This window comes from Emydura macquarii, unplaced genomic scaffold (assembly GCF_026122565.2).
Source record: "Emydura macquarii macquarii isolate MOO-44397 ecotype Brisbane River unplaced genomic scaffold, CSIRO-AGI_Emac_v2 contig_3517, whole genome shotgun sequence".
Taxonomy (NCBI): domain Eukaryota; kingdom Metazoa; phylum Chordata; order Testudines; family Chelidae; genus Emydura; species Emydura macquarii.
In genome coordinates this window covers 5,351,681-5,374,024 of record NW_027133654.1, presented here as the reverse complement: position 1 = coordinate 5,374,024, position 22,344 = coordinate 5,351,681, and the positions used below count along the sequence as shown (strand labels likewise).

General features: G+C 39.9%; 1 protein-coding gene across 1 annotated transcript in view; it reads left to right on the top strand.

Annotated features, from left to right (window-relative positions):
- Positions 1-21,990, top strand: part of KCNK1 (potassium two pore domain channel subfamily K member 1) — a 44,703-nt gene extending 22,713 nt beyond the window's left edge. The window contains exons 2-3 of the mRNA XM_067535921.1: positions 16,580-16,975; positions 20,117-21,990. Coding sequence (XP_067392022.1) covers positions 16,580-16,975; positions 20,117-20,376 — 656 coding nt within the window. The 3' untranslated portion in view covers positions 20,377-21,990. The remainder of the gene's footprint in view (positions 1-16,579; positions 16,976-20,116) is intronic.
- The last annotated feature ends 354 nt before the right edge of the window (positions 21,991-22,344 follow it).

The window sequence follows — 22,344 nt, the reverse complement described above, 5'->3', positions numbered from 1 at the left end:
CATAAATCCTTGCGGTGTTAGGTCCAATTTATGGCTAAGCAGTATTAAATTCTTATTCTAGGGCTTCAGCTTAAACAAACAAAACATTAATAGTAATGGGAGAAAAATACCCTCTCAAATCTTCTTGACTATCATTTATGTCCAGATTAAACTCTGAATTTTTCCACTAACGTATAGTAGCTCTATCTGCTAAATAATCTTGTAAATTTAGTCCTTACTCCTGCCATGAGCTCTGTGTGGAACCTTGTGCCTGCGTGGAGCACATTGAAATGTTTAATGGTACATTGGCTCAGTGTAACTGAAATCATGGGGGCTCTGTGTTCTGACCAAATCCTACCCACACAGAGATCATGTCAGGGTCAGGATCAAGGCTTAAATGTATCCTACTAGGAGGAATTTCACATTGGACAATTCTGTATAAACTGAGTAACATGGCAGTACTGAGGCTTGAAAAATCCAGTTGTCCACTCTCTCAGGGGGTGTGATTGCAAGGTGAGTGCCACCACTTTCTGCAACATCCTGGCTTTCACTTCCTACAGAAACATTAGGCCTTTTTAAAGGCATATTTATTGGTCCTGGAAATAATATGACTACAATCACAGCAGTTCTGTATCTTTCTTTTCTCCAATTGATTCCTTTTTTGGTGACAGTTGGTATGTGTGCTTGCATGCAGACTTGCTAATTAATTAGAGACCTGCACTGGAGTGGTGTAATGGTTCAGACTGAGTTGATACTGTATTCTTAGCTCATATATCATGCAAACTGAGCAGGAGTAGCAGGTCCAGTGGCAGTCAGGGCATGAGAGAATGCTATCATTTTCCACTTAAGGTCATTATACGGTATACAAAAGAGAATATGCATTTCTCTCTGATGCCCTTGCTGAGAAGTGACATATTGAGCCAAACATTGCTGTACTCAAATATGACACAAGAATATGTTCATCAGTGTTCTTATTCCTGTGAATATAGTCTGTTCCTTTGCAATGACTCTATCTACCCTTTATGCTTCTGCAGTGCAGTAAGCCGTGTCACTTTGTTGTATCTAAATTTAGCTTCATCTAGCTTAGTCCAATTTCTAATGATCCTTGTGAGTTTAAACATTACAGTCTGAAAAGCTACAGCAGTCACCATTATATAGTAGGTATTTACCAACAGTTACTATATAGTGGCATCTGAAATTTCATAATTGTTTCCTAGTCTGTATATAAGGAAAATCTGTGGTACGGTTCTCAGACATCTCTCTCTAGCACAAACTTTTTACCCTGTGCACCCCCTTATCCCTGTCTGAGACCCCTCCCACCCCCTTCCAGCTGGGACTGGGAGTAGGGTCGGGACCGGGGGGCTGCTGCTGGGAGCAGGGCCCCAGTCAGGGGCCTGTGGTAAGGGCTGGGGGCCATGGTGGGCCAAGGGGCCGAGCCAGGGACTGGGGGTCGAGACTGTAGCTGGGCGATGCGACCGGGGGCTGAGGTAGTGAGGCCACGCTGCATGCGCTGCAACCAGGGGCCGAGGCTGAGTTGGGGGGCGGGCAACGTGGCCAAGGCCATGGCCGAGCTGGGGCCAGATGCCGTGCCTGGGGCAGTGCAGAACTGGGTGGTGCTCCCACCCTGCCCCCATAGGGGCTGGCCCCAGGTCCAGCTGTGTCCCTCCTCCCCCAAACGTTCTGAGAGCGTGCTCCACAGTTTGAAGACCTCTGCTATAGCAACTATTGGTAAATGTTCAACTCACTCATTAGTTTGTTTTGGGAACCATGGTAACACTTGGTAATAGTTTCTGCTGAAACTCTCTGCTTGCACCACTACAGCTGAGCGGTGAAGAAGATACAGGCCTTGTCTTTACTGCTAAAAAAAATTACATTTTTTACAGCCGTGCAACTAACGCATGTGAACGTAAAATAAAGTAAAATATAATGGAGGCGATACACTTCAGTGTTACTGTAAGGTAAACAGCCCTATCGGCGGTAATCCCTTGGAGTCTAGGATGATCTCTTTCACAGGTTTTATTTTATGTGGGTCCTTTGGTGACTGAAGAGCCACAGACTCATTGGCAGATGTTGCAGGTGGTGTTGGAAGGCAAGGTTGGGCCACGATTGCTGCATGACAGTTGTCTGTCCTTTCTTTTCTGGAGTTTTTGTGTGACCAGGGCTAAGCAATTTTCCTCAAAAGCAGTCGTTCCATCTCTGACAAGTCTTCGCCAGTTAGCTCTGTCTTGGGCTGCTGTCTTCCAGTGTGTGGTGTCAATGCTACATCTCTTGATGTTGGTCTTGAGGGTATCTTTGAAGCATTTCTTTTGGTCTCCCTGTTTCCTTTCTCCTTTGGTGGGTGTAGAGCAGTTGTTTTGGTAGGCATGCATCAGAATGTTAGTGCATCAGGCATGCACTGACATTAGTGCAGCACTTTCCCCACTTTGTTGAGGATCTTCCAGAGAAAGTGCTGGTGCTGGCGTTCCAGGTTTTTCAGGTGTTTTCTGCAGATCACCCAAGTCTCGCAGCCAGAGAGGAGAGTTGGGATTCCACCGCTTTGTAAACTAAGAGTCTCTAGTGTGTATTCTGATGTCATGGTTGTTGAACACCTGGTGAGACAGTCTGCCAAAGGCAAGGTTGGCACAGCGGATTCTCTGCTGAATCTTGACATCTATGTTTGTCCTCTGTGAGATGGCTACCAAGATAGGCAAAGTGTTCTACATTTTCCAGTTTCTCTATGTCAATGTAGAACTTCCTTGGGGATCTGATGATTAACTAGGAGCAGGCTGGTGGAGAACTTTTGTTTTGCTGATGTTCAGGGTTAGCCGTAGGCTTTTATAAGCTTTGGAGAAGCAGTTAAGGGCTGTTTGTAGAACCTCCTTTGAGTGTGCAACTACAGCACAATCATCTACGTACGGGAGTTCAGTTATTGTTGCCGATGTTCCTTTAGTTCTGGTACGGAGTCGAGAGAGGTTGAAGAGGTTGCCATCCATCCAATATTGGATGCCAATGCCCTGTGGCACACAGTCTTGGATTAGCATTTTCATAGCTGCTTAGACAATGGAGAAGAGAGTGGGTGCCAGTACACAACCTTGCTTTACGCCAGTTTGGATGGCAAAGGGCTCAGAGGTAGAGCCACTGAGTCATCGCTCTTAGGATCTTTAGTACATGCAAGCTTCACCACCATGTCCAAGTGGCAGCTCAAGGAGAAGAAACAGCCCTATACCACTCCCGTGGTTGTGGGATGGGGTGGGAAGGGTGAGTTTACCTTGTAGTAAAACTGAAGTGCATTGTCTCCACTGTGTTTTTTACCTCAGGATAGCTCACACCCTGAGGCTTTAAAAAAGCGACAAACAAAAAACCACCCTTTTTTAGCTGTGAAGACACAGCCTTTATCTACTTCATTGCACCAGCTGTAGTGATGAAGTAGTAGAACCTATTTACTTACAAGTGAAGGCTCAGCAAGGCTGGCTTCTAGGAAATCTTGAACTCAGATGCATGTGGTGGTGGTGTAGCCATATTGGGTCCCATGTATTCGAGAGACCAGGTGGGTGAGGTAATATCTTTTCTTGAACCAACTTCTTGTGAGTTGACAGGGACGAGGGCAGTCTAGCCTAGTGGTCAGAGCAGGCATCAGGCCTACTGCTTAGGGTAAGAGCCATTGTCAGGAGCTGAAGCCAAGTGTCAAACTGGATACCAGAGCTGCGGGTTGAGTGGGAGTCAGTAGTCAGGAGCCAGAACCCAGAGGGCAGGAAGAAGAGCAAGCAGGTTATTGGGCAAGAAAGAATTCAAGGCAGGAGCAGGACCGAGGCGAGGCAAGGCAGGATGCAAAGCAGGAGCAGCAGGAACAAGGTAATGCATGAGCAGGCACAGCGGTGGGTATGAGTATTGCGAAGGCAGCGGGGAGCTGCTACTGCTGGCATACAAGCCAGCCAGCTGGCCTCTGCAGCCACTCAGGTGACATGGCTAATCAGGCAGCCTCATTCTAGAGCGTAGTGATTATCTTGTTTCACTCACATAGTTGTTATTATTGGAGCATTTAGTGCATGTTGTGATCGGCATGTGTAGGACCCATGGATCTTGAAAAGTGCGTTTGGGGGGGGGCGGATGTTGATCATTGTAGCAATGGACATATGTCTCTCGGCTTTTCATCTGATGTTCTGGCAGGGTCTGGTGCCTCTTTGAGTTGGTGGGTCCCCCTGGTCTGTGGGGATCTTGCTTCTGATGATGAGCTTGAAGAGATTAGGGGATTGTTTGAAGGCCAGAAGAGGGGGTGCAGGGAAATTTTTTTTCAGGGTGGGGTCCTGCAACAATATGAGTTGTAATTGTTTGATACCCTGCATGGGTTTCAGTGTGGGGTGACAACTAGAGGCATGTGGTCAGAGGGGGTTTTATTTCTGTATTGAAGCAGTCTCTCGGGATAGTTGGGTGGCTGCAGTTTTAAGGTATATCTGGACTTTCTCCTCAGAGCATATTCTGTGGTATCTGAATGCCTCGCTATAGATAAGATTTCTTGGTGTGTTTTGGGGTGATTACTGGATCTGTGAAGGTAGGTGCAGTGTTCCATGGGTTTTTTTGTATACAGTTGTCGGCAGGATTCCCATTGTTGAAGCTGATCAAGCGGTTCTACAGTGGCTCAACCTCAGGGCAGACTGTTAGGAAACAGGGCACAAACCCCAAATTGGTTGTGAGTTCTATACTCTAGATTTCACCAAGTATTATTATTATTACCAAGTATAAACTCCTCAGACACTATAATGGCCTTAATGTGGAGTCGCAGACAGTCCCCTTGGGTACACCAATCTGTCTTGGCACCCAGGTGAGTGTACCTTTGTGATAGATGGTCCTTTACATCAAGGATCACAGCAACATTCAGGTTACTCTCTGTCCCAAAAGACCAGTCACTTACCCAAGGTCAGTTGCACCTTAGATTTCACACCAAAGACAATGCTTGTAGTCAGTCCTGTAATAAACTATATGCAGATTTATTATATAGGAACAGGAAATAAGAGTTATTTACAAAGTTAAAGCAAATAAACACACATACACACAAATGAGTTCTAATCTTAAAATTTCAAAAAGTAATAGAAGCTTTCTATAATAAGCAAGCTCTGATGTCCTTTAGGGCTAATCCTGGCTAAACACTTGGGATATTTTGCTTATGCCTAATAATGTTTGTCCCCCAGAGTCCAAGCAGCATAAAGCTACAGTTCCTCTATGTTGGGGGGTTTTATTCCCTTCACCTGTTCTGCTTTGAGATGCAAACTCAGCTGATGGGTAAGACTCATAGCATTAATATAATCTAGCTTTTTGTCTTTCTTCCCATTTTCTCCCTATGTCCCTATATTTTAGATATCAGATGAGACTCTTAGATATTTTAGTCATTTGGGGAATCCTTCAAAATTATTTATACCAGCAGGAACAACAAAATGTTACATCTTTCAGTAATATGATCAGAACTATCTGTTTTCATTAAATTTAAGTATGAGGTCTTAAAATGCAATACCTGTTCTTGTTATAATTATCAGATTTTATAGGGATGGTTCCACTGACAAGATGAGCAGTGGGGAAATTATTTGATTTAATTGTTGTGACTTCTTGTCCATTCGCCTGTTTGCTTGTTGAGGAGCTGAGAATAGCAAAATCTCTGACAATTTTCTGCAAAATTACCATTTACATCATTTCCAAGAGTTCTCAGGTGTTGAGTGCTGCTTTCCTCTTGTGGTATGAGTGACAAAAGGGTAACGGACTGACTTATCTTATCTAGCTATCCAGAGTTCATTTTAAAAAAATTATTTTAAAATATCTTATCAGTGTTGCTGGAGCATGAGAGTAGCAAGATTATAGATGGAGTAAAATGCATGTTTTTCATTAATGTTCAAGAAGTTAAAGTATTTCCTAATGTGAAATGACAGCTTTATGCCCTTACCCCTCTACATGAGAGACAAGGTTTATAACAATTCATTATGGAGGTCTGTCAGAATTTTTAAGTGAAAAAATAAATAAAAAAACTGTGCTTATTACAGATTGTCCTGTATATTTAAAATGAGAGCTGTTTCTCCTGCTGTGTAAATAGGACAGGAAAAACAGAGTGGAAAGACATTCCTACAATATATAGTAAGGTAAAATTCACCCTTCTAAGGAGACCTCTCCAGCACCGGCCCTGAGGCTGGAGGGAAGAGGAGCACAATCCTCTTTGCCATCCTCCCCAACTGGAGATACAGACTTTGTAAAACTTGCTGGTGCTTTGTGCTATAGTTGTATCATCTGAAAATCAGATGGTGCCTTATAAAGACTACCCTACTGGTCTCATTGTGGAATTACAAAGTGCTGTCCTTTGCTGTTTGGGAAGTTCCAGGAACTGTTAACCTGCAGTTTGTGGTACTAGTTAGTGCCCTAGCAGCTTAAAATGTACTTTAAAATAGTCAATGGAGACAAGAGCATCCTTATTACATTGTGACACTCTGTACTTCAAAATAGCATCCTGCAACCCCCATATTCACCACTGTGATATGATTATGATGTGTTTTGTACCAAGTATGCCTTGTGAGGTATCATTTGAGAAGTCATGATCTGTTGAACATTACTATTCTGTTGAATTATGTGAGTTACCATTGTAGGTGAAGTAATGAAGTTTCGCTATGTGTGTGTTACTGACATACGTTGTGAGTCTGAGAGGTGCCCACAGCTGGCCTTTTGGTGGCAACAAAGGAGCAACTACCACCCCCAAGACAGATTTACATTAGGACTAGCCAACCATGTGTTGATGGCCCATTAAGGAGAATCCACTCTCACCCTTCTGAAACACATAGAAAATGGAAGCCCTGTGTCTCAGCAGGGTACGTAGAACATGTGACCCCGACTCCATGTTTGAGAAAGTATCTTTCCATGCATGTGGATGGGGAGTATAAATTGGAGACAGTAACAGCAGCCCCTAGCCTGTCTCCTCCCGCCACTTACTCTGAAGGCAACAAGAACATTTGGAAGAAAAGACATTAAATTTGGGAGATTGGTCCCAGGATGAGCAGGGGTGAGAATAATTATTTGATTCCAATCATGCTTAGCCTAAGGCTTTGTCTAGCACTTTTGTTGGCAAAACTTGTCAGTCAAGGGTGTGAAAAAATACACCCCTGACTGACAAAAGCGCCCGTGTAGACAGCGTTATGTTGATGGGAGGCGCTCTCCTGCCAACATAGCTACTGCTACTCATTGCAGGTAGTTTAATTATGCCAGCAGGAGAGCTTTTTCCCGTTGGTGTAGAGTGACTACGTGGGAGACCTAACAGCGGTGCAGCTGCAGATGTACAGGGGTGCAAGGCTGGGGGGGTGGAAGAATTTGCTGGTGTTTTCCTATGTATGGTTCATGAGTGGCTTAGAGAGCATTCATGTAATTTAACTGGGTATGTCCCTGCATGTTGTTGACTGAGTGATAGTAGTACCTGCAGATTTCTGCTTGACATTAACAAAGCATTGTGAGAGACAGCTCAGGCTGGAGAATTAAGGGGGCACAGCAGTTCCAGGTTTAACCCTGGGGATCTGTCACACATGTTTCGATTGTTAAGACTGTAACTAGATTCCCTATGCTTAGTCCTGTTCCCCCTTTTGTACTCATGGACTTTAAGATTAGAAGGGAGCATCATGAAATGTCTTTACCCTCAAAATTTTGCAAATGTGGTCAGTGGTCAAAGGAGCATGTATGTATTGGTTTTTAGCACTAATCCTCTTCTCCCTAGCAGCCACCGTCTCTCAGCAGATCTGGCTGACTTCATACATTTTCTAAAGGGCCACCAGATATCTAACAAACTGTGTGACAGGTGTGCCACATGGCAGTGATGGCAAAGTGTAAACCTCCATCATGCAAACTGCTCGGATTCAGGGGCTGCAAACTAGTATGCAAACTCCATGGACTGGACATTTAGGGTTCAAAAAGGTTTCAGGCTTCGCTGACAGCCAGCAGAAATAATACATTCTCCTGCACCAAACTGATTCTGTTCAAAGAGGCAACAGCCTGTAGTGGTTCAGCCTCTGGTGTTTCTAAACATATTAATTGAAACACTCTTTTCCAAGGAGGCTGCAAACTTTGTTGGCAGAATATTTGTTTTAAGTATTCAATTGTCTTTTGGTTTCATTGGATAACGATAGCAAAACATAGTCTGTCAGAAGAGAATGAAACATTATACACAGTACAAGTAGATCTTCATATATCAGTATATTTGAATATTGCTTAGACAGTAAGTGAATTCCTTGACAAACTAATTCCTTTGCATACTAAGTCATAAGTGCTTATTTTATTGGTTAAAATGACTTTTTACCACTTTTTATTCTTGTGATTTTTCAGAGAATATATTCTGGGAAAGGGAGTTGGGTTCTGTTCTGGTTCATGAATTATCAAGATTTTTTTTACATTTCAGTTTTGATTAAATCTTTGCTGTTGGTGGTGTGTGAGTTAGGAGGAGCCCTGCTTTGAGATTCCAGGTTGAGTTTCAGGGTTAGCAGTTACACAAACCGCTTTTTATTTAAAAAGAGTACACAGTTGGTCTGGAGTCACTAAGAAACAATAAATACGGAATCACACAATGGCATATTTAGTCCCATTTCAGAAGAAAACCATGTTTTAAAACAGCATTATTAGAAAGTTTGAAAGCCAGGACATTTAACGTTCCCACAAACCATCTTAACTCTCATCCCCAAATCAATAGCAGTATGGTAACAGCCAACCAACTTATCTCATCTATATTTATATTAAGAGGCACAAACTCTCAACTACCACATTGTAAATATAATAAATATATTAAAATGGGATTGGCCATTGGAATTTCACAATTTTGGCTGTGGGCCCTACTGGAAATATCAGCTGTTATATAGTATATACATATCTAAAGCCTCGCCTGCTGTCCTATGCACCTCAGCACACTTGACCTGAACACAAAACCTCATCTACTTCAACTGTCCATTGTCAGTAAAGAATATCTCACGTCCTATACCTTCATGCATAGAACTGCAACAACATACTCATAGCTACCATTTCACTCGGAACCGAACATGCCAGTCTATGATTCACAATACATATTGTGGACATCTCCTTCACCTCTTTGATTTTTCTCCTTCATTTACTACCACGGTTTTCGTGGGTGCCTTTTTGTAAAATGGAAAAAAAGTCTCTTCTTTTTTTTTTTTTTTCTTGTTTCTTTCCCCAATGATGGTCTCTTTTCCTATATTCCTGATGTTTCGATCTTTCTCCCTTCTGCCCTCTCTGATGGATTCTGTCAGCCTGCTTAGAAAACATGATCAAATTTGTTTATCAAAGGAGTATTGTTGACCTCTTAAATTGTCTTAATTTTTACCATTGCTTTAATAATGTGCGATTCTGCTTTCATGTCTTGATTTATCAGTAGCAATGCTGTATTTTAAACCTTTGAGTCGAAGTGCTGAGAAATCTTTTCAGGTTGCCTATTGTAATTGATTTGTGCATCTTAACAAAGGGATATTTCCCATCCCTTCTCCTTCAGTCATTATTCCCTGCCCCATCTTTAATGAGGGTAAAGGTGCTTGTATGGCAGGTGTGGGTCGAGAAGCTAATTAGTAACCTATCTAGAATTATTTTAATTTTAAAGCCGGTAGCTGGTTCCTTTCCAATCCTAACCTTGTCTGATTGATTTTTTTTTTCTCACAGAAACACAGGAGGCAAGACATTTTTCTTCACATGCATTTTAAATTAGATCAGGCATTATGGCATGTTGACATAGCATGGGTGTGCTGCATAGTGTGACCTTTGCATCTTATTTTATTCATGCAGTATAATATGTGACCCTTGCCTCGTAATTTATGCCCCAGCGAGCTTCTGTATTTTACATAAACTCACTAATCAGCTTTTTAATTATACCGTTGCTGTGGGTTTGAAGCCCTGAGGGTGGGATTCTGATCACTTGAGTCACTGCTGTGTACCTCCAAACAAAACGAAGTGCTGAAGAGCTGTATGTAGGGGTTATATAACCTATGAGCATATCAGCAATTCGTATGGGGAAAGCATCCAGCCATAATCAGTTTATTGCACCGTTAGCATAGGTTCCAGAGCATGACAAAGGCTTACACAAAAACAATGTAGCAAGAGACTTAAAACAGGTAACTGGCCTGCATCATCCCTCAGTGATTCATGCATGGAAGGTAGTCCTGTGAGTGCAGATTCTCCCTTTCTGGGAAGAAAGTGGATGTCACCCTTCTCCAGTCCTCCTTGTTCTTGCCATCGATCCATGGATGCAAGCTCTTGAGCTTGGGTCAGAAAAGGATGGGTCAGGAAAAATGACACTTCCCACAGCAGCATGTGGGGATTTCTGCCTGGAAATTCAGGCTGGAGGTAATCCAGCTCAGAGCTGTATCACCTATTCCTTTGATCACTTCAACAAAATAGACAAAGGAGAACTAGTAGTTATAATTTATTTGGACTTTCAGTAAACCTTTGTCAAAATCCCTTAAGGAGGCTGTGAAGTACACTACTGTTCTAGATTATAAACAATCTAAGAGATTGAAAACCAGGATTAATTGGTCAAGTTCATGGTTTCTTCAAAGATCTGTGCTAGGACAGTGTTTAAAATATTTCTGAATGAACTGAAGGAGGGACTGAACAATGAGGTGGCAAAGCTAAAAATATACAAAACTATTTAATTGAGACTAGCAAGTGGGAAGCATGATAACTGATAACTCGGTGTTGGCAAATTCAAGGTAATGCACTTTGCAAGAAATAATGTGACCCTCTCAGATATGTTGATGGGTTCTAAACAGATACTAGCCAGTTAGGCAAAGGAACTGAGCGTCATTGTGGGCAGCTTAGTGAAAACATCTGCTTAGGGAAGTCCAAAAACTAAGCAAATTGTATGGCTATAGAAAGAATAGAATAGAAAATAATGAAAATATTCTAATGCTGTTATATAAACCAGTGGCATACTCTTCTCAGTACTAGAGTATAGCAGAAATAGAAGAGGTACAGAGACTGATGATGAAAACAACTAGAAGGAATCAGTAATAGGAAAAATGAGAGGTATATAAAATGATGAGTTGTACAGAGAAGAAACAATCAGGCATTCCTATTTACTCTCATGATGCAAGAACAAAGAACAGTTAATGTAATTGAATGGCAACAAATGTAAACCAATAAAAGGAAATATTTTTTCCCAACACATAATTAAGGTCTGTAATTACCACAAGGTATCAAAGGATGAGGGCTTAAAAAGATTTAGAAAAAGAATATCCATTTGTATAGATAATGAGAATTAGGGCTGTAATAATTAGTTTAATCAAAAATCTGTTTAAATATTCTAAAAATAGAATGTTTAAATGCTGGGAGGGGAGGGTAGTTGCAGCTGGGCAGCTCTTGCTGGGAGGAAAGCACAGAGCCCAGCACGGGGGGTGAGGGTAGTCACAGCTGGGCTCACCCACCCCACCCCCCGGGCTCCATGCCTCTTCTTGCTCATGGGGACCCTTCCTCCCCCCCGCACATCTCCTCACTGGGCTCCACACTTCCCGGCAGCAAGAGGAAGCCAGCCCAGCTGCCACTCCCCTCCGCCCCCAAGTTTAAATGGCAATCAATTGTTTAAAACATTTAAACAGCTGATTACCGTTTAAACGGTTAACCTTTTACATCCCTAATGAGAATATGTTATTACATCCTATGAGATAAAAATATATAAGGTGTATAAATGTATACCATGCCTTTCAGGTTATAAAAGCCGCCATTAATGACTGTTGAGAAAAACATCCTCTATGGCCTGGCTGTTGAATAACTTCCATTATGTTACAGGCTTTGTGCTTTCCTCTGAAGCATCTGGTACTGATCACTGTCAATGACAGGATGCTTAGGTAGGTGGACCACTGGTCTCATCCAGTCTGGCAATCCCTGTGTGTTTTGCAGAGATCTCTTTTTCTGTCTCTGAATTTTCTTGCAGAAGTGGGTGACATTTATTCCTTAAGTTTCATATCTTTATAATCACCAATTCAGTTACCAAATATGTTACTTGGACTATTTTAACTCTAGTCACCCAAATCAAGTCTGTCCCAGTCCTCTCCCTAGCAGATTAAAGTAATTTTGTAATTTTAACAGTGGGGACACTGCTCCTCTTAATTTGAGTCCTTTTCTGTCATAAGGGAAAGCATGTCTTAGGGCTACAGTTGTAATATATGTAAACATGATTGCTTCAGCAGACAAATGGAAACTGACACCTTATTATATAGTTATATAGACCCAGATATGTGCAGGCTCTTGGTGCACCAATCTTAGAGGCAACAAATAGATGAAGGAAGGGAATAAGATGCAGCAGAAAGCAAGTGACTGAACAGTGACATTTAGCTTATCTGTGTAGTTCCCTGATTTTTCTCTGAAATGTATGGCTAGCTTCTATTTTGCTAATACTTCATACAATGAAGGACCAAGATTTATAGGCGTTATGAAAAAATTATAACTGTTATTCAGTATTAAAGTGGCCTTAATTCAGTTCATTTAATTCACTTTGGAAGTGAATTGATTCTGTGTAAGGGTCTTCACAAAGGGGTTAAATGCAATTTAACTAATCCTCTTCAAATTCACCCCTTCAGTTAATTCAGATTAATTTTCCTGGATGTATCCAGGTAGACAAGCCCTAAAACATGGGGATTTTTTACAATGACTAGTAATTGCATAAAATTAGTTACCACTTTAAAACTAAAGCCTAGTCTGCACCAGGAAATTAGGTCAGTATAACTATGTTGCTCATGGGTGTGAAAAATCCACACCCCTGAGCGACCAACCCCCTGGTGCAGACAACACCAGGTCAATGGGATAATTCTCCCATCAACCTAGCTACCACCTCTCAGGGAGGTGGACTACCTTGGTGGTGGGAGAAGCCCTCCAGTCTGCATAGGTAGTGTTTACACTGAAGTGCTACAGTGGCGCAGCAGCAGTATTGGAAGTGTAGACAAATCCTTAAACTGTATTTAAGGGCACATTCACTTCCTCTCCCCCGCCAACCCCAATGCATGCTGAGTAGTACCTTACTTCATTAATATCTGCTTTCAGATCAACCAGTCTGCACAGTAAAGTATTTTTCAGAATGAGTAAGAGTGGGAAATCTGAGTTGAAGACATTAGAAAAAGGGGTACCAATAAGTAAGGCTATTAAGGAATGGAATTATCTATCTAAGGAAGTAATTGAGGAGCCCTTGCTAGAGAAGTTTTAAGAGGAAGTTAGATAAAACATTTCAAGCACTAGCAGAGCAGAGAATCATGCTCCCTGTGTGGGGTTAGACTTGATTACCCAGTAGATCTTTTTCATCCTTACTATCTGTGACTAAGAAGTTTACACACACACACACACACACACACTCTCTCTCTCTCTCTCTCTCTCTCTCTCTCTCCCTCTATGCTTCTCTTCCCATACTTAAAAGCTCTCATTTAGTACAGGAGATCAGGAAAGACTAGTAAAGTAAACTAATAATGGATTCTTTTTCACTGAAAAGTTATCTGGTGAAAGTGGCCTTTTAAAAAAACAGTCAGCTCCTCAGCTGGTGTAAATTGGTGTATAGAGGAACTAAATATAGGTGTTTTAAGAGTGACCACATGTAGGTAGACATTAGGGTTTGAACCTTGGACCTTCAACACAAGAAGCCTCTACCTCTGATCTGACAAACTAAGCACAGTAATTAGAAGCAGTATGAAACTCATAAACCTCTTATGCGGATGACCACTGGTCGGGGACAAAGACCCACTCTTCTAGTGTGGGTTTTACTATCGCAGTGTGGCTTAGTAGACAGAGCTCTGGACTGGGACACGGGAGACCTTGGTTTTGTTTCTGGCTTGACCAATTGAGTGACCTTAGGCAAGTCACTGCCAAGTAAAATGGGGCTAATGATTCTGATATCCTTTGTAATGCCTTAGAGATAAAAACAAAAAAACAAAAAAAAAACAGCCATACTGAGTCAGACCAATGGTCCATCTAGTTCAGTATCCTGACTTCCTATAGTGGCCAATGCCAGAACAAGTAATCATCAAGTGATCCATCCCCTGTCACTCATTCCTAGTTTCTGGAAAATGGAGGCTAGGGACACTTCAGAGCATGGTTTTGCTACTAATGATAAAGCACTGTATAAGAGCTAGGTATTATATTAGGATTGTTAAAGCTCTCCTCTACTGTTCTCTATTCTTCCTTTTACGATCTCCCACTTGGTCTTATACTTTCCACTTACATTCACTGGAAAAATGGCTAATGAAAATAATTACTGTCTGACATGCAAATAACTTCTCTAAAACTATATGATGATACTAATATGTATGTCTGTGTAGTACCTGCCTCTGCTCTTATTTATATGGTGTGTATATACAAATTGAAACTACGGCCTGGTCATAGACAAAACTTTAAAAACATCTCGAGTAAGAGCCAATAGGGGATAAGTAATGGGATATAGTCTTTAACTGCAAAGTCAGTGGTTAAAATCCAGGAAAGATTTGTTGTGGTGATAGCTTTTAACACATTTGGCTGTGTAGTGACCTATGTGAAATGAGTTTTATTGTCTCAGTCCAGTTGCTAGTAAACAGATACCCATATGATAAACAACCATCACCTCAGCTGACCTATAGGAAACTCTGTTGGGATCTCAGTTCAAGCAAAGAACTGACAGGCCTAGAAAATGAAGAAACTGTTTACCTGGTTCCTCCCTGGTCAGACAATGGGTATTGATGAAGCAGTGGTGTGGACAAGCTTACACTGCTACTGTGGATAAATAAAATACTTCATTCTCTAGGGCTGGCATATGGCACATTTAAAGGTCGCTAAGGGCATGTTCCACTGACTTCAGTTATTGGAAAAGGCAAAAAAAAAAAAAAAAAAACCCTTGGGAACCACTAACTGGATGGGATATGTTTTTAAAGTAGTAATTTTCCAATTGCTTTTAATATGGTGTTATATTTAGATAGAAAACTCCATAGGGACAACTCAGTAAAATAAAAACATTCAGTGTATGTCAGAATTAACAGTTTAGTGTGTTTAAAAATCTTTGAGGCAAGTAATGGATTTCAGTAGCACTATAAACTTAAAAAACAACAAAAAGTGCCCTGCAGCATGACTCTTTTTCTGGGGTTCAAGTGATTGAACTTGGATCAATTATTCATCACATCATTAAAATTCATGTAGGACTGAAGACTACTATTTGATGCATTCAGTTATATAATGCAGAGAAATTACACTGCATAGGGTTGCTTTGTTCATGTTGTAATGGTGAGGCATTCAGAAGAGATGCAAATTTTGCATTTTGTCTTCCATTAGCTAAAATGCCTCTATGCCTCTTGGAGAAAAATATTGCTTCCTTGAAGACATTTATTACCATTTATTACCATTTTTAGACCACAGCAAAACTTTCAAGAGGGTATCTTTCTTATGGCTTACTTTTTAGATGGATAAGATCAGAAGTATGGGATTCAAGTGACTTCATGAACTACCAGATTTTAGCTTTAAAGAGGCTAAGGTTTGTCTGAACTTGCTTGGGGTTATGTTACTTCACATCTGTCTAGAGGTATGATAAACCTCACTAGAGTGCAGGAAACTTTCCTTACCCCACTACAATAACAATAAAATATTAATTTTGTCAGCTGACAAATAAAGAAAACATGTATGGTTTACAGTGGATTTACTGTGCCTGTGGTTAACTTTTTAAAACCAAGCAGTCTGGCATGGTGCACTTTCTAGTCTGAGACTTGATAAACAAGCATAATTGCATACGTTTTCAGCACTGGGCTGGCGGGGAGTTATTGAGCATCAACAGCCTGTACAGCTCTATATACATTCCTGCATTCTAAATTAGACAGATTACTATTGATACTTATAATATACCTGCAGCTTGGTGAAGGTCCTTCAAACTGATTATTTTTGCGGTGGAGGTTTGTTTTATTTATTTTTTTTTAAATATTCTTAGTGGATTATCATTGAAACACCCTCTGGAAGAAACGCAATGTGAAGTGCTAATTATAATGATGATTTTCACTTTTAAACACTTTTCATCTAAAGACCTCAAAGTATTTTACAATCAGTTAAACCTAACAATGCTCTTGTGAGGTAAGTATTATCCCCATTTGACAGGTGAGTAAAATTGAAGCAAAGAGAGAGGTGAAGGCCCAGATCCTCAAAGGTATTTAGGCACTTCCATTGAAATCAGTGGCAAAGTGCCAAAATACCTTTTCAGGATCTGGACCTAAGTGACTTGCTGAAGGCCAAACAATAAATCGGTGGGAGAACTAGAAATAGAACCCAGATGTCTTGACCGCTGGTCTCATGCTTGGAATACTAGACATCACCCCCTTTCTTCAAAATAAACATTTTTCAAATGACTTGCATAGTTTGAAATATGTTTTCCCTCATGCTTTGTACTGTACGTTAACCCCCTATAGTCTGGCTGTACGAAGAGTTTAAAATTATCCTCGGTAATAATACATGTAAAGTGTAGCGGAGTTCAAACCTAAGTTTTGTGAAAGGTTCTTTTGTCTAACAAAAAGAATGGTAAAACATGCAGCAAATGAGTTCCCCATTAGTTGTATGTGCCTTTTCCAATTTATTTTCCACATTTCATGTACACCTTTCCTCTGTTTGTTTGTTTTTCCACCCCCAGGTTATGGCCACACTGTGCCTTTGTCGGATGGAGGAAAGGCCTTCTGTATTATATACTCAGTCATCGGAATCCCCTTTACACTGCTTTTCCTGACAGCTGTGGTGCAGCGTATCATAGTCTATGTCACCAGACGGCCTGTGCTATATTTCCACATTCACTGGGGTTTCTCCAAGCAGATTGTTGCCATCATCCACGCAGTGATTCTTGGGTTTGTTACCGTCTCGTGCTTTTTCTTTATCCCGGCTGCAGTATTTTCTGTTGTGGAAGATGACTGGAACTTTTTGGAATCCTTTTACTTTTGTTTCATTTCCCTGAGCACCATTGGTCTTGGAGACTATGTTCCAGGAGAAGGTTACAATCAAAAATTCAGAGAGCTGTATAAGATAGGAATTACGTGTAAGTAACAAACTAACCATTTAAATAATAGTCATTTAGCCAAAGGGATTTCTAGGCATTGAGTGCCTCTCCCATGCCCTCTGTATTCCCTGGTTACTTTACCTTTCATCTAGGCCCTGTGCCCCATTTTCAGTTGATTAAAAAAAAATGCATGGATTCTTCCTCACTCTGCCCCAGCCCTCTTCAAAAGCACTCATCTGAATAGGGAGTTCATTAAATGGAGACTTGCTTGACTGGGTGTTGAAGGTTTTAGTTGCCTGGGTTGGAGGATTTGTTTTGGGTTTTTTTCATGTGTATGGAGGGTTTTTTTTATGTTTGTGTGTTTTAATATAAACTGAAATAATGTCTTGCCAGATGGTAATTAATAAACCAACCTGCATTCCCGTTACAAAAACCCTAAGCCCAAATTAGCATTAAGGCTGTGGCAGTAAAATGAGTGACAAGAAGCACGATAATATAAGTGAGAACTAGAGCTGGTTGAAATTTTCCAAACTTCAGTTTTTTCAAAAAACAAAACCCTTTTCTTTGAACTTTCAAATGATAGTCCAAAAAGGGCAATGTTCAAGAAAATTACAAACAGTTTTTTCGACCAACTCCATTTATAACATCTTTTTAAAAAAGCTGTCCAGACCTCACAAAAGCTCCCATTAGACTGGTCAAAAGTTTTCCAACAGAAATGTTTTCTGAAAAATGCTGATGTATCAAAATTGAAACAAGTTGATTTTGAAAAAAAAATCATTTTAGAGAAGAAAAAAAAGCATAATTTTATCATTTTTAATTTTTATTTTTATTTTAGGATTTTAAAAAATGAAATGAAAAATATAAAAATAAAAAAATAGAAAATAATATATTTTATTCAATGTTGACATTTGTTTTTATACTTGGGCCTTAATTAATGCAAGCCATTGGATGCTTTTGAACAGATAGCTATTGCATATGATGCTGAAGATTAGAAATTTGGTTTTGGTGCTTGTTAATTTACATCACAGCTATACCAGTAGGGAGCCTGTGCACTGAAGGAATGAGAAAGGAAAACGCTTTTAAGATCAATTAGAAAGTGGCTTGCTAAGAAAGAAAAGGCAAAACCAAAAATCCTTCTTCCCAATCTGAACTGCCGGTCTTCTTCCTGTTTATATTGCTGTAGTGCCTAAGAGCCCTCCCTAGTTATGGGCCAAGATCCCATTCTGCTAGGAGCTGTACAAACACAGAACAAAAAGACAGTGCCTGTCCCAACGATCTTACAATCTAAGTATAAAACAAGAAAAAATAGATGGATACAGACAGATGAGGGACTACAAGGAAACACTGAAACAATATTGGTTAGCATGGTAGGCAATTGTCTTGGTGTAGCTCTTTAGTGGAGCTATAGCCCTAGTAAATGAAATGCTGAGAACCAAAATACAGTATCAAAGCCTTGCTGCGAAATAAGGGGAAAACTCAGGGCTCCCAGTAAATCGTGTGGAAATTCAAATCGTTGGGAAGCTCAGAAAGAATTATCTAGCTCCTAGTGCAGATAACCTTGCCATTTTTGTACCCTAGGTAAATAGAAAGGTATCTTAATGCATAACTCTCTTGATTTCATGAACAAAAGCTTTAAAATGCTACATTAACTGGAAGCGTGGTGTTGGTTTAGATCAGCAGTTCTCAGCATGGGGCTCATGACTTAAGTTGTTTTCTAGGGGAAGAAATGTGGGGGTTGTGATATTTTGTGGAGAATCTAGGCTTTTTTTTTTTTTTTAAAAGAATGGTGTTTTATATAAAATATAAACTCCATTATAAATAGTATAGTCCTATAAATCTGTGCAGTAAGTATTGCAGCAGTTTACATTTGGACAGTATTCTTTGTAACCAATCTATATTGCACAGATTTATAGGGTCTATGCTATTTATGATGAAGTATATTCCTGCTTCCCTTACTAACACAAGACTCCCCGCAGAAGCAGTACCATATTAATATGGACACATGCAATAGTATTTCTGAATTACAGACAGTGGTGGTCTAGTTATAGCACTTAGAATAAAAAATCCTTGTTGGACTACATTCCCTGGAGTCCTGTTCAGGAAATTGAGTGTGTCTGTGTTTGAAGAGGAAAATACAGAGCATGATGGATTGTTAGTCCTAGGAGGCCTGATTTTTTGGAAGTGCTCCAATGCAAGCCCGTGGGAGTTGGTCAGGGCCTCTGGAATACAGGTCCACTATGGAACCTCAGAGCATGCCTGTTTTTTCCTTACACAAACAAAATCTGAAATGCATACAATATATGCAAGGAAGGTCAATGGTAATGTTGTATAAGTAAGGCCAGCAGGATTTTACCTAGTAAGTGTAAAATTAGTGTAACCTATCTAATATGTATACAGTCTTCAAAGTTTCACTATGTAATTCTTGGGGAAAAAATTAGAAACATTTATCCGTTTTAAAAGTGCCAGCAGTAATTGTACATTTATATGAAATTTTAGACTTTTGATTTTTTTTTTGCATACGTTTCTAGGCTTTTGCACTTGTTTTATGGTACAGGCTTTCTTCATACACTTTTCAAAGTATAAGTATATACATTATGATTTCATGTTATATCGTTTAACTGTTTCATATTATTGAACAGATGTAATAGCCAAATGACTATTGAACATCATAAAACTTCTACTCTTATTAGCAATATGCAATAGTAATAATTCAAACAAACTTTGAAGAATGTGCAATTTGTGAAATTATGTATGGTATACATTATTATTGACGTTAACATCCTTATGCATTGAATGTCATTGCTTACTTTCCCATACCGAACACAGTGAACTAAAATGACTGGCAAATTATTACATTTTATAGCATTTTTGGTGGTCTTACCTAAAAAAAGTAAAATATAAAAGCTACATGCTCAGCTGGTACAAATTAGCTTTCTTCTGTCCCCAAAAATTCTATGCCTAGGACAGAAAGGAGGGGGGGAAATTGTTCAGGGATTATAAATGGGAAAAACTCCAAGTTAAAGCTTTATCACATCAGCTTTACCCACTAATACTTTAGGCCACTGTGCTTTTTGTTTTTATCTGAGCAAGCTCAAAAGCTTGTCTCCTTCACCAAAAGCAGTTGGCTCAGTAAAAGACATTAGCTTACCCACCCCATCTCTCTCTCTGTTTCTTGGACAGGTTACCTGTTGCTGGGCCTCATTGCAATGTTGGTGGTTCTAGAAACTTTCTGTGAACTACATGAGCTCAAAAAGTTTAGAAAAATGTTTTATGTGAAGAAGGACAAGGAAGAGGACCAAGTGCATATAATGGAACATGACCAGCTTTCCTTTTCTTCGATTTCGGACCAAGCCGCGTCCATGAAGGAGGATCAAAAAGCAACTGAGCCTTTCGTGACTGTTCAACCTGCAACTTACTATGATGGCTGTATAAACAATTAATACCAGGGCATCCATACCAATATTATAGGGCACTTACACCATTACAGTAAGAAATAGAATGCCTCTTTATTTTTTTGTGTTTAAAAATGTATAAAAGAAAGGAGACTGGGCTGTTTTAATAAGTATTCATCATTTCAGACGTTGAAAAAACTTCTGAAGCAAATTAATGTTGCTAAAGTGGGAACTAGACTGGGAGCGTGGGAGGAGATGTAGCACCTGTTTGGGTATGCTTGGAGGCATTATTCCTGAAGATACCAGGAGGAAGCATAAGTCCGCAGTGATGCTGGAGAGCGGTCATGCACTGGCAGGTCCCTGCAACACCCTTAGGATGGGTGTAATCTGCTCTCCTTCCATGTAGCCCTATAGCCACTGGCTGGTGGCCATGGAAGTAGTGCTTTATGCATGCCACTGGCCAGTTACCTGCCCTATGGGCAGTGTGCACTGAAGCAGAGGTGTCCAGCCTCTCCACCATGCTTCCAGTGGGATCCCTGCCCCTTAAAGTCAGCAGTGATAGATATGCTCCAGTTCAACCACAAGCTGCTGGGTTAGATGCAGGAATGATTGAGTGAAAGTTGACAGCCTGTCGAATATGTTGGAGGCCAGACTAAAGGATCATAGTGGTCTCTTCTGGCCTTAAAATCTGTGAAACGGGAGTTTTACAACTGACTTCCTGGATCCTGTAGCACAAGTAGCCCTATTATGGCTGCCACCCACGTAAGAGCAGTGCCAGGGAAAGCCCTTCCTCCTGCAGTGTGTGCATACCAGATGGGCCATAACTTGGCCTTTAGTGTTCAGAGATGAATATCTTACTGTAATAAAACAGCAAAACTAAAGTGTCTAGACTGAGCTGACATGAGAAGAATACTTGAAATTAATTACCTAAAAGATACCATATGTGAGTTTGAGTTTCATTATAGCTAGTGTTGAACAGATTTTATACCTTTTCTGGGAAACTTTACTTTGTGGTTAAATCAGCTAAATCTACATGATTAAAACTTACATGGGAAAAAAACCCAGAGCTAAACATTTGTTTTTATTAGGTTGAACCATACTGTGTTTGCATGTTCCCAACAAACTGGCTAGTTTTGTACAGCCTCAGTTAAAACAACTCTATTTATAATGAACGTTTAACTAGTCTGTGTACATATATACATAAATAAATATATTTATATACTGTACATATATTGTAGCCCACCAGAATTTAACTGACTTAGGAATGACATTTTAGGTAGATTTTTCCCCCCCTCTCTAGATTTCTCTTTTTAAAAGGAATAACTCAAAATTGCAGCACTAAAAACGTTGACTTTAAGATTTAAGAGCAGTGTAAAAGAAATGATTCCTACTGTTTTTCAGTGAGGTTTTTGAAGTTGATTGTCTTCAGTACTTAAACATATGATTTTTATCAATTTGAATGTATTATTAAGCTCTGAAGGACATACATAGAAGCTAAGTAATATTCAGTTTGTGCACAAATTGCAAAGTACAGACACTTGTTACTAAAGCACAGCATTCAAACAGAAGAAACAAGCTGAACAGTCTACGTGTTGTATGTGAATATACAATATTTTAAACTTACAAAGTTAAATAAAAATATGTGGCTTCTGGCTGCCTGTACTTAATTGTGCTTAGTGTTTTCTTTAAGAACTTTATATAAATATAAATAAAATACACTGTACATAGATGACGTGAAAAAATACTTACATAAGGCTACATTGTATGACTCTTACTTAATTTCAGTGGAACCATTCATTTAAAACAGGATTGCCAACATGGCAAAATGTGCAATCTGGTCCTCTATTGATTATTCCTATAGAATAATGTTCAGTATTTAAAACAAAAATAAACACATTTTACTGTGCTTTATTTGCTATTCTCATTCTAATGACACCATTTATTTTAGAGTCTTTAGCGTTATTTAGAATACCTGATCTGTTAATTAGGGTTAATGCAAAAATGATAATTTTCAAT